The 13,421-nt window shown below is 37.4% G+C and overlaps 1 protein-coding gene across 3 annotated transcripts in view; it reads right to left on the bottom strand.

Moving 5' to 3' along the window:
- Positions 1–489: 489 nt before the first annotated feature.
- LOC126356171 (teneurin-a) overlaps positions 490–13,421 on the bottom strand; it is a 2,471,974-nt gene continuing 2,459,042 nt past the window's right edge. For all 3 annotated transcript variants that reach the window (XM_050006926.1, XM_050006927.1, XM_050006928.1), the window contains 5 exons: positions 9,078–9,219; positions 8,866–8,997; positions 7,237–7,494; positions 5,089–5,266; positions 490–4,991 (listed from right to left, as the gene is read on the bottom strand). In XM_050006926.1, the coding sequence (XP_049862883.1) occupies positions 3,748–4,991; positions 5,089–5,266; positions 7,237–7,494; positions 8,866–8,997; positions 9,078–9,219 (1,954 nt within the window). In that variant the 3' untranslated portion in view covers positions 490–3,747. The remainder of the gene's footprint in view (positions 4,992–5,088; positions 5,267–7,236; positions 7,495–8,865; positions 8,998–9,077; positions 9,220–13,421) is intronic.

Here is a 13,421-nt window from a genome sequence, read left to right as displayed (position 1 = left end):
CACACACACACACACACACACACACACACACACACTCTTTCGACAAAGGCTTTGTTGGCCGAAAGCTTATATTGTGACAGTCTTTTGTTGTGCCTATCTGCAACTCCGCAACTCCACTATACAGTGAGTGGAAACTTTCCTTTTCAGATACGTGCAAATTCCCTAGAAATGATCTGCAGGAATTCTGAATGATGCTCATGGTGATTTGCAGAGTGCTGACGTGCAAATAAAACTACTGACTGTAAGCCTTTTGATCTCAGTAGAAATTTTAATAACTGGCATATTGACATAAATGTAGAGGGGTAGAATTTGAACATTACTTCAACTTAAACTCCTCCTCAGTTCATAAGTATCTGGCTCTTATACAGATATCTTCAGCTTCCATACATTCCTGCCACAGCTTTTGTGATCATCTGTCTGTCCTCAAAACATTTCACCTATGTTTGGCTTCAGGAGCTGTCAATTCTGAATGTAATGCATTCATTACCATAAAAAGTATTACTCTTTAATATTTTCTTTCAAATATTATTTCAATACACATTTATTTCAAGTAGCATCATACCAAATAAAATTACAGCAATAAATACATTACAAACAATATTGTACTCTGAAAGTATTAAACACATATCCAGTTTCATCCAATATTACAAAAAAATATCTAAAAAGATTCAGTAGAAATGAACCTCCTTAGCATTTCTCTGAAGAATGTCATTACGCATTCAGAACTGTATGATACGCATTTCTTTTTTCTGTAGCACATCTGGCAAGCAAACACTGAACTTTTTTTTTTTATATTTGTGAAATGTACTGACAGTGAAATTAATGAATGATCAGAATTCTGGTAATTCTGTCATTTCTGTCTCCACTTGGACTGCTATCATCCAACAAAATTTTAACAAAAGAAGCATATTCTGCAAATAATGACACAGTGTCATTACTTTCAAGTATTAGTACTAGTAGTACTAATCATCCTAGTAATAATAGTTACATACTTCACAGAAGTTAAATTTAAAAAATTGTCCACTTTTGTTAGTTTCTCATCATAGATTACTTAAGGCAGAGGTATTCATCCACATTTCACATACTATTTCTGTTGTAAATTGAAACTGTAAAAGCAGAGGGAGCATTTTTCAAGCAGTTTTAAATTTATAAGCTCTTTTCTTGGGGAAAATTGAAACAATGCAGTTTTGTGATCATACATTCATACAACATGCGTACACACAAGTTATACTCAGCATAGGGTCCACAACTTAATAACACAATACACTTACATATATACATGAACATCAAAGTCTTAGTTGTTACTAAGTTAACTTAGATAACATCTGAAAAATTAGAACAGTGTAGAAGAGCTGGTGTGTAACAATGATGGTTTTAAAAAATATCCCAACATGTGAGTTTCTGGAAGTAGACCAGTCAAAACTTAAATGATGCACATATTAGTTAAATGTAACAACTAATCAAGAGACATGTGAGTCACTTGCTGTTTTCAAGTTGTGGTCAATAATTCAGATTTTAATTCCAGATTTTGACTACCAGATATTCCTTGACCAGTTAAAGTTCTCAGAAACAGTTCCACAAACTAAATATTCACTGGATGAAATCATTAGCTTTACTTAAAAAAAAGAATCAATCTAACAATGGTATACACATCCCTGCATTACTTTGCCCTACTGATATTGTGCAACTTCTGGCCAAAGACTATGATGACTCAGATAATTTGCATACAATTTTTTATATTCCGTTTCTAGCTGAGCAACACTGACATTGATACATTTTTCAACACATATTAACATAATTGATAAAAATCAAGAATTAAAACTGTACAGCAAACACTGACAAAAATATCTGTATACAGCAGTTACACACCACTTAAGTATTTTGATTTATTTTCAAAAGGGACGTTATAGCAAAACATATATTATTTACACTTTAACTGACTACTCACTAGTAAGTAAAAGTCTCAACATCATTGTTAGTATATATAAATATACATCCTGATGCTGATACATGGATTTGCTAATCATCTTAACAGCACTGATGAACTTTTCTTCCTGGACCCTGTTTTCAAATTTAATAGGTGTACATATTAAGGTGACCAGACATCTTGACAGGAACAAACAAAGTGTCATAAGCCTACAGTACATCTTATTTTTTGCTCTACAATGTATGAACTAGTGTAAATGGAAACCACGTAACCACATATTACAAACACTGGAAACATATGTCACACAAAATGCTGAACACTGTTTACAATATCTATACATTTAATTGCAATACTTTAACATATAACATTCAGAAGTTATCCAAAGTCAAGCAATGAGAAAGTATCATTATAATAAGATCTTTAATAGTGATCACACAATTATTGTCACATCATATACATTTAAATGTTCTTGCTACAGCATATGTTCCAACAGCCCTATGACAGTATAGAAATCTGATCACCTTATGGAAATAAATGCAATGAGTAATGTATTCGCATACATACAATACAAAATATATTTAAATAAATTGTGCACTACTTAGATTTTTGGTATTCTGCTTGGTTTTCCCCTCTAGAGTCTTTTCAACCACAAGTGGCAAAAATAACATACTGTACATAAATTATTCTAATAATGCAAAACTTAAAGTAAAATACTGTATACAACTGATACATAATTACATTTTCACATACGAGCATAACATTAAACATTTTAGCAGAAACGAGTATTTCAATTTACACATTTTACTCTTTGCACAACACTTCCACCACGTAATAAAAAATATATAAATATTGGTAACACATGATGCGTGTATACATAGCTACACATTTCCTTTAATGGACACATTTAACTTTTTTATATGTTAATATACACATCTTTATATTTTCGGTCGGATATACCAAACATAAAAATAACAGCATTAGTCACTTCACAACATTGCACAGAGCTCGCACATTAGATTTATTCATCCTCGAAACTTTCACGGAATTGTTTGCAGTTCGACACTTTAAAACTGTTTGTTTTTATAAATATATGTACATAATTTTAAAGATCCGGTTTGTTAAAAAATGTAGTTTTCCACAGTGAACGCACTAAAAATCTGCGCACCATAAAAGATGTTTACGATATATTCATGACTATTTTGGCATCTTTGAAATAGCTAACACATTTGGTAGAAAATAATACCACTTTTATTCTTTGTGTATGGACAATCTTGAAGAAGCATTATAAAAGTTTGCGTAATCGCTTATCACTTGGTCTGGATGCATCTGTTAAACACATGTTCAGTGGCAATATATCACTCTTTAACTTACTACATCACATGTAGAATAGTTGGCACACTTAACATTTTATTTTAGTTTTTAATATAAAAGTAACACAGACTTACACAATGTATACATTAAACGGTATCAAATGTTATATCTTCTGAAACTACTCTTTAGCACTTTGTTGTATTTTTTAGAAGTCTAGCAAGTCAGTTTTTTCTGACGAATGAAGTCCCCACTATTATGGTCTTCTTTCAGTCTTTGGCTCTGTATTTAAGTGCTAAACACTATCCATTCTTTTTTGTGCATGCTCATATCAGTTCTGCTGAAACATATTTTACCGTGAGTACCAAAGCATGTCTAAAGAATATTCCTTAGTTCCTGTATCTCATTAAAAACTGTCTGTTGTCAGGTGTAGAATACACACAATGTGTCATGTAAGCAAATCATTGGGAGAAATGAATTTATCATTCATTTTAAAAAATCTGACCACTGTTTCAGCACAAGGAATTGTGCTGAGTCCACTGAAGCCACCAGTGCTTTTTATTGAGGCAGCTTTTCTGATGTGACTCAGAGCTGTACAGTGCACCTAGGATATCCACAGGGCTTTCCCTTTTGTGATGCGTATTACCGGTGTTTGATGATATTTTGACATATCTTGAGAAAAGTCTCTGCCCCAGGCTTCTCTTTTTCCTTCTTCGTTTATTTGACTCGTTTCCACTAGATGAACTCTTTTTAATGAAACGTATATTGAATGGATCCTCTGCAAGTTCAGGGTAACGTTGGACATCATGGAAATATTCACCATCATAATTTGAGGCATATCCTACCTTAATAATCTCTTCTACTTCAGCTGCTGACCAGTCCACTGTTCCTACAAAATTGTTCCGTAATGCTTCCCTCTCTCTGTGCCAAGCCTTCCGGACTGCCTGTCCCTTCGCATGATGTAGCAACCTTTGTTTCTCCTTCTCTGGTGTTGTTCCATACCGTAAATTTACTACAGCACTTAATCCATGTATTTTCAGGTCACCAATTTTACCAGTCCCCCCACTGCTCTCCAAAATCCCTGCTTCCTTCTCATGATAAGTTATGTTCACTTGACCACCTAGGCGCTTTAGTTGACCCCGATCTTCATTGGCTCTCCATGTTTCCTCTTTCACAAAAAAGAATGCATCCTGTTGTGCATTGTGCACCAAGAACGTAAATGGTAATAGGTATGACTGATTGAAGACAGATGTAAATACATCCTTGTATATTGCATTTGCTCCAGGAACGCTACTAATAACAGCATATCCTTCTTGTGTTCTCGATACAAGTATACCGCGGCCAAATGGTGGTTCTGATGCTGCACCCAAACGCCTGAATGGAAACACTGATGCTGGATTTGTGGCAGGGAAGTTCCCAGGTGGCCAAGTATCTCTCTTCATTGCAGATCGAGGTGGGGATGACAAAGTTGAAGCATCACCCAACTGCCGTTCTGCTAGATGTGCTAGGAAACCAGATGCCACACCAAATGCTGGAAGTACTCCATTCTGTTTGAGCTGAATTGAGGACTGTGACAGCATAAGTTGAGGCATTGCAGCAGACAACATTCCTTTGGTAGGATCTCCAGGAAAAGGTCCAAGGGAACCACCAAACCCAACAGTTGACAACAGACCTCCACCTGGCAGGCTTGCAGGATAAAGTTGAGGAGCCAAGCTTTTCAGATCATATCCAAGGAGTGAAAGCCAACTTTCATGGTCTGAAAAGACAAGAAGAGTGTTTACAATTAATTCCAAATTCAACAAATAATCTGGCCATGTTACTATTATATCAAATAATTATTATACATTACAAACCTGTTAGATGCTGTGGATTCCTTCTTACATTAATTGGATCATTTCCATTAAAGCGATATAGATGCAAGTGTGTTGGTGTAGCTACTCTGTCTAATACTCCTTCCCACATTGGTGACATCCACTGTCCAATCAATGGATCATAGACCTTTCCATTTGGCATGTGAACAAGGGAAGTTACCTGAAAAACAGAGAACTAAATGTAGTTTTTGTATTTTAATAAGCTATGAATTTCTTCATTTTCTTGAAAATTTCTGTTAAAATATCACTGCCATCAGTTTAATATGGCATTTGACAATGTTAGCCAATAACAAAGCTGCATCTCATCATCTGATGGATGAGTATGTGTGAACTGGTTCTGAAAAAATTCTGTACAGTTTATCATGCACTGTACCACACAGTTCCATCAAGAAATGTCTTTAAGACTCCATCGGGGTTTGTCTGAGTGCCTGGTGTGGAGTATGATGATGATGATGTTCTATCATAAATGGCAGGGAAAGAAATGTACACAAGATTCCCTGTTAAAAGCAAGCCCAGATGCTCAATAACGTTCACGTCAAGTGACTCAGAAGGCCAAGTGACATGTTGATGTTAATCCGCATCTTTCACAAATTATGACTGAACAAACCTAGCAGTTTCAATTATGAATCATCATCATGAAAGAAGGTATCTTTGTTATGAAATATTATCTGTGCCATAAAATGAACTTGACCAGCTAAAATTACTGCACAATGATTGACCATGATTCTTCCTCAGAGAGTAAGAATAGAACCTACAGAATGCTACGAATCAGAAGAATAAATCTTTCTGCACAGCTACCTTATGCTCTCCAAGGAGAGATGTGTACTTGTAGTGATTGACAGTGCCTTCCAGAATGATGAGATCACCCAGAGAATGCCACAAAAACATCTCCCAGAACACTCTCTCCTCTGGCCTGGACTGTCCCAATGATTGTTGCAGGATGTTTGCCGTTAGATGTTTCATGCTCTTCATTCCAAAGTCCATTAGTCCGATGGAGCATAAAATGTGAATCATCTGCAGTTGCACACCTATCTACCCATACACATCTTCACAGCCATCATTCACTCTGGTCATTTATGGCCCGTGGTGCAACATAATTGCCTCAGCATCAGTTTTGGACTGCGCCATTTTGCCACGCATGGTATAATTAAACTATGGTGGCACAGAAACAGTTTACAAACTTAGCGTTCACAGAAATGCTTCCACTCTTGGCCTGAAAGCCAATGGTCATATCCTTTTGGACATTAGATACATCAACTGCACATAGAAGAGTGAATATTAATTTATTACTTGCTGGGTTTTGCAGCAATCTAGGATTGTATCTCCCCATCACGATACAAAACAACATATATACAAATGATATTCATTTTGTAAATTCAAACAGCTTTCTGTTGAATTTATAAACTGAATATTAATATACACGAAGTAGCCAAACACACCATAACATGGCTTACAGAGTAGAGATGTGGCTGTAGATACTTGTGGATAATACCCACACAAACAGGTGTGTTGTAGAAACGATAGTTGAACCTTATATCAATAAATCAGCAGCTTTTACAAGTAGTTAAGTAGTAACTTTTGCATGTGCAATTTTAATCTACACAAACTTTTAAGGAATGGAAAGGAAAAGAGAAGGTGTGGTATGCTTTTTCGCTATTCTACAAAATCAAACTCCCTAGCTAGATTGCTATACATATTGGACACAGTCAAAGTCAAGCCTTAGCATCTAGAGATGATGTGTGTGTGAATTGTGCTTGTGTGAATATGTGTGGTTTTCTGCTTCTGAAGAACTTTGCCAAAAAGATGAAATATTTCTAATATTCTTTCTCACTGTGCCTATCGGTGACCCAACACCACCTCTATGTGGCAAGTAGCAATCTGTTTTCTTTTTTATTCTAGGGTTTTACACTCTTTGTTAACATTTTAAGTATTCATATAAAACTGTTGAAATTTCTGGCAGGCCACTTCAAAAGCTAGAGCTTCCTATTCCTCTGGCTGAAATAATAATTAAAACACCAAACACTTGAAGAAAAAAAAAAGCATTTGTAATACTGAACTGCAGAAGTAAATGTTGAAAAAGTTATTTACTGTGATACTGCGTTGCTAGATTAACATTCTAAATTATTTTACCTGGTCAAGAAGTCCACCACAGAAGTCTACTGGCAGATAAAGATATGGATTTGAATCATATACAATATGGCCATAAGGTGAACGCATAATTTCCCTTATGCCTTCTCCATACTGATTGAAAACCATAACAGGAGTTCCACACTGGTCTGTTGCAATGTAATATTTGTGCCTGTGCACTTGAGCAAATATCAGATGACCACGGTCATCATAAACAAGAGACATGAGTTTGCCATCTCGTGGGCTGTAGATCTGGCTTACCTGAAACAGTACAAAAATGCAACATTTAAAGCAATGGTGATGTCTGGTGGCCATCTATATCATTGCACTATTGCACAGAGGAAATAAAATACCCAGAAATAATGTTGAAACTATTCCAGATTTTGTACATACTTCACATGAAAACTCAGAAATTGAATCACTTGGACAGTTATTTCTAGAAGGCAACAGTTGCCAACTTTTTCAAACATGTTGAGAAAGGAAGTGTGTGAAGTACAATCTTCACCATAATAATAATTAATAATAATAATTATAATAATAATAATAACAATTTTTCTCACATGACATACAGCAAATTTTGGATCAAGGCAACCAAGTAGATGGCATACTTCTTGACTTCTGAAAAGCATTCAACTCAGTAATAATAATAATAATAATTATTATTATTATTGTTATTATTATTACAGTTAAGATTGTCCTAATCAATTCATCTCATATTCACCACAAATAAATGCAATTTGCCAAAGTGGCATAAAATATAAAGGCTTGCACCAGGCACTCAGACAAACCCAGATGGAGTCTTAAAGATATTTCTTGATGAACAATATTTTGAGTAGTGTCTTATGGTAAACAGTTTATTCTATTGTAAGGGCACTCCTCCATTGCAGCACATTATAAGAATGTGGATCGGCAATTTACACTGCCAATAAAATGCTGTCTTTGGTTCCTCTTACACATGGCATTTTCCTTTATTATGGTTTCAGTTTAAGTTGTTCATTATTGTAATCCCTAGGTATTTTGCTGAACTGACAACCTTGTATTTGTGTGATCTGACACATAATCTAGCTGATGCAGAGGATTTTACACTTTTTATTATTTAGGGTCAACTGCTGCTTCTTACACCATACAGATATATTTTCTAAATCATTTTGCAGTGTGTGACTTTAAGCTCCTCCTAGACAATGATTAATTCCTTTCAAGTACGAACAGTGCCATCATAGGTTTACTCACGAAACAGTAATATCATTTTCCATCATGTTCTCTCTAAAAACATAGTTTATCATGCAACTAAAACAATAAACAAGTCATTCTATAAAAGCATTTCATACTTCATCTCATTCAGCTACAATTAGTGGTAATGTTATTGCAACCAAATTATTCGGTTTACAGCCCAAAATGGCAAGTCTCTTCCAACTGAAACTTCAGTGAATTGGGGCTGAAGTTTCATAGCTTATTTAATGAAGCAGCTCCCTACTTGGTCTCACCATGTCAAGTCTTCAAATAAAAAAGAATAGCTGAAAGTATCAGTAACCACAGCTAGAAATGAGTTAAAAAACAACTGACCTAACCAATTTCATTTGAGCTTGCATCTTCCTGTCATGATAAGAGATGAAACAATTTTTGGATACTTACTTCATTAGGCCGCATGTGATTCGTGTAGAAAAACTGAGTTACATTCCCGTAATTATCTTTACGTGTAGCCAAACGATCCAAATGATCATAGTAATAACGCACATCAAATCTACCTCTCTTTGTTGCTCGAACCTGAAAAGAAGACTTGATCAGTTCCTATTAAATCATCTAGTCTATGCAAAAAGGGCTGTGAGATTATGATGTCAACTTACCAAAAGACCTTTAGCATTATAATGAAATTTTTCTTCCCTTGCATTTTGTATAACCAAACCTCTGTTATCATACCGGTAAAGGCCTTCTCCAAACTTTACTATGCGGTCCATTACATTGTACTCCATTGGTATTGTATTCCCCCTGTAAGATAATAACCAGAAATAACAATTAATTATTTAGTAATGCCAACATATCAAATGTAAATGACTTAAGAACAATGCACATTTTTCTTATTAAAATCAGGCTATAATTAATAGCCATGTTACAGATACAAAAACTGGTTATATGGTTTTGTGGGGTTTTGTTTGCTGCATCTGCCAGTTTGAGGAAGTTATACAGACACTAACACTGTAAATGAAAGGTGCAATGTGTCCACATCAGTGATATCTCTTATGGAGCTAATACCTTGAGGTAAAGGCGTAGGAAATTTTTGCACTAGTTTAGCATACTGCAAATATGGATTAAGGACATTACAAATTTAACATAAAACATTTATATTTAAAATTATTTGTGGATGTACATTTCAGTGTGACCACTTTGAATTTATAGTAGCTGGCCACAGCTGATTACACATTATGTTAATAAACTGCAATTTTGAAACTGATCATTTAATTAAATGAGATTAAATTGTATTATTTGCAGCTGCTGTTTAAAAGAATAACTTTTACTCATATTTTGCAAAAGATGAAAAGTTACTTCTTACCTACAAGATAAAGAGCATGAAATGGGACGTTATAATTGAGCTCCAATTTCTAATACCCAACCAATGCAAGGCATTCTTACTACCACAAGTAGATCATATGTTGGTATTATGCTCTAAATATTGTGATCTATTGGGTATCCTAAACATTTAGGACCAAAACTAAACATTATCAGGTAAGGAATCAAGGATCAGAAATGAATATTTCAAGGTGCTATGCGGTATCAAAAATCTACTGCATATGAGACACATGTTTGCAAAGTGATTGTTTCATAACAATCACCTACCTGCTCTATAAATGTTAGTGGTGTAACTTCAAAAAACAGTAACATGATCATTTTAGCATCTTCACTTACACATATAATTGTGGATGTACATGAGCCAGTGTGGATCTCACAGCAGAACAGTATGCAAACATATAAGGACAGTGCATGTGGAGAATTGTGTGGGCAGAACTGCTGACTCAGGTGTTTACTTGCTAGCAGTGATAGGCTGCACAAGTCAGTTCTTACATTGAGATAGACTAACATGGACTTGGCTTTCGCATGGCTCCATGCCCTTGGTTCTGCATGCTAATTGTTTTGGTTATTCATGGTGGTCTTACTTGATGCTTTTCCTTGTGCCAGTGTCAGACTTTCTGTCCCCCACAGATTTACCTATACAATGAGCTTTTCCTCTTCCTGGGTCCAGATACCCGACTCCCAGGTTGAGCATCCACTGTCAGCTATAGTAATTACATCTGCACTGAGAGGAAGGTTTGTGGCCTTTTTTTACCTGTGCTGATGCGAAAGTAGCAATGAAGAATGTTCTTTTGTGTGTAAAGCTTTTATTTTTTTCATAGTGTTAATTTGTGGCTACCATGGACATCGCATTTTTGCAATGCTGATAGGAACAGTTCGCCTCCAGAAGTAGCAACAATAGTTGCAGCAGGGGCAGTATCATGTGAAGCAGGTGCAGCTACAGGAGCTGATCAAACAGAATGCAGAATTTATTTGCTCTTACGCTGCACTGGTGGCATGCCAGGCATAGGCAGAGAAGGCTTCTACCCAACCATCCACAATGCATTCTACTGTAAGGTGTTTCACTTATCCTGTTGTTAAGGCTACCTTGTTACTTTCCAGCAGCAAGGGGGTTGTGCAGAACTGTACATAATCCCCTCTACCAAACCCAAGAAACTTAACTTGTGGAACTCTGCCAGTTGCTCAGCAGTATTTTGGAAATCAGACAGATGCAGTGGCAACATTATGGCAATTTAACTGACACTACAAGCATCTCGGGCAGTTGCATGTGGCATGAATTGCAGGTCTACAAGGTCTCTTGAGCAAATGTCAGTTTGAGTGTTCCCATTGTGTTAACCTATAGATGGAATTGCTTACTAGGCAATTAGCACCTGACCCCAAACTTGGGCACTGGCCCTTTTTTAGCCGAAGCTGCCCTGTTTGTTGAATCACATGAACTTACGGCAATGACAGGAGACATATTTTATGACAATTGCAGGTTGCACTGCTAAATATGTATAGCACACAGGTCCCAATGCCCTGAGGGTGATGTCATGGCTCTGCCCATCTTCACCTTCAGCAACTCAGTGGGTACCTGGAAGCTGAAGAGTCTTTATCCCTGCACACAATGTTTTTCAGACTCTCAGCATAGGTCAACTTCCACATCTGTTTCTGCTCAATGCGGCAAATGGCATTCCTGCCCCAGTCGCCATTTGGTGCACATTACACAGCTTTACCCATATGTAGATGCCTTGTGTGGGATATGCTAAAAAGTGGACCATGTGGCATCAGTTTGTGAGAGTTGGCAAACTGCAGGATGCCCCAGTTTTTCCCTGGACTCACAGACTGACTCTGACACTATACAAACATTGTCCCAGTATATTCTGTGAACACTGATCATGAATGGGCGGATGATTGTGTTTTCGGTACACACAAGGGCTATTGTCAGCCTAATTAACTTAGATATGCACAGGCTCTTGGTTTTCCCTGCATTACAGTGACTGATACTTTGAATACTGTTGCCGGCCGATGTGGCCGAGTGGTTCTAGGCACTTCAGTCTGGAACTGCGTGACCGCTACAGTCACAGATTTGAATCCTGCCTCGGGCATGGATGTGTGTGAGGTCCTTAGGTTAGTTAGGTTTAAGTAGTTCTAAGTTCTAGGGGACTGATGACCGCAGATGTTAAGTCCCATATCACTCAGTGCCATCTGAACCATTTGAGTACTCCAGAATGAGATTTTCACTCTGCAGCGGAGTGTGCGCTGATATGAAACTTCCTGGCAGATTAAAACTGTGTGCCCGACCGAGACTCGAACTCGGGACCTTTGCCTTTCGCGGTCAAGTGCTCTACCAACTGAGCTACCGAAGCACGACTCACGCCCAGTACTCACAGCTTTACTTCTGCCAGTATCCGTCTCCTACCTTCCAAGCTTTACAGAAGCTCTTCTGCGAAACATGCAGAACTAGCACTCCTGAAAGAAATGATACTGTGGAGACATATCAGCACACACTCCACTGCAGAGTGAAAATCTCATTCTGGAAACATCCTCCAGGCTGTGGCTAAGCCATGTCTCCACAGTATCCTTTCTTTCAGGAGTGCTAGTTCTGCATGTTTCGCAGAAGAGCTTCTGTAAAGCTTGGAAGGTAGGAGACAGATACTGGCAGAAGTAAAGCTGTGAGTACCGGGCATGAGTCGTGCTTCGGTAGCTCAGTTGGTAGAGCACTTACCCGCGAAAGGCAAAGGTCCCGAGTTCGAGTCTCGGTCAGGCACACAGTTTTAATCTGCCAGGAAGTTTCACATTTGAGTACTGTCTTTTGGTAAACAGCATATTCCATTGAGGGGGGCTTTCCTCCACTGCAGCACATTATAAGAATGTGGATCAGTAACTTACAATCTTAGTTGTAAATTCACTGTCCACATAAAATGTTTTTGGGTTGGACACCTTATCTGTTTTTGGATTCCAGATCATTGATAAAGTCCATTAAGTGTCCCAAATAATTTTCTTTCAAGGTTTGAACTCTTTACTAAGGTCTTGCAACCAGGTGTTTGAGAATATACCTTTGATTGGGCAGAAAATTTTGGGGCCCATTTCTCTCTTCAGCTGTCAGCAATACCTTAATTTTGTCATCCCCACCCCATTCACTTCTCCATGCATGACAACATCAAGGCTGAGTTCCAGCATTGACAGTAACTTGACTTCATTTCCCCTATTTTGTCTATTTAGTGGGCCACCCCATTGGTGGTAATTGAGAAGCCAAATGGTGCCATGCCCCTTTGCAGAGATTTTAAACAGATGGCGAATGCACAATGTGTTGCAGACTCGTACATCAAGTCTCAATCCATGTATGAAGCAGCTGCTGACGAAGTTGAAAGGGAGGGAGGGTGGAGGGGAGGGGGTAGTGTGAAGGTGTGCACTGTGCACTGTTTCCCATTCACTTGCATGATGCATGCCATTGGACGCCATTTCTCGGTGTTTCTTAGTGCTCAACGCTCACTTTGAGTTTCATTGTTTTAATTGCTTGTCCTTTGTAATTCTGTTTGTCCTAGAAATTTATCAGATATATCTGGAGCATTTTATTAAGGACATTCCTTGTTGTGTCAGCTAGCTCAAAGATATCTAGGTCACAGGCCACACACTTGAGA

Source organism: Schistocerca gregaria, chromosome 3 (assembly GCF_023897955.1).
Source record: "Schistocerca gregaria isolate iqSchGreg1 chromosome 3, iqSchGreg1.2, whole genome shotgun sequence".
In the NCBI taxonomy this organism is placed as follows: Eukaryota; Metazoa; Arthropoda; class Insecta; order Orthoptera; family Acrididae; genus Schistocerca; species Schistocerca gregaria.
Note: the sequence above shows the minus strand (reverse complement) of the source record. Positions and strands in the feature narration are given on the sequence as shown.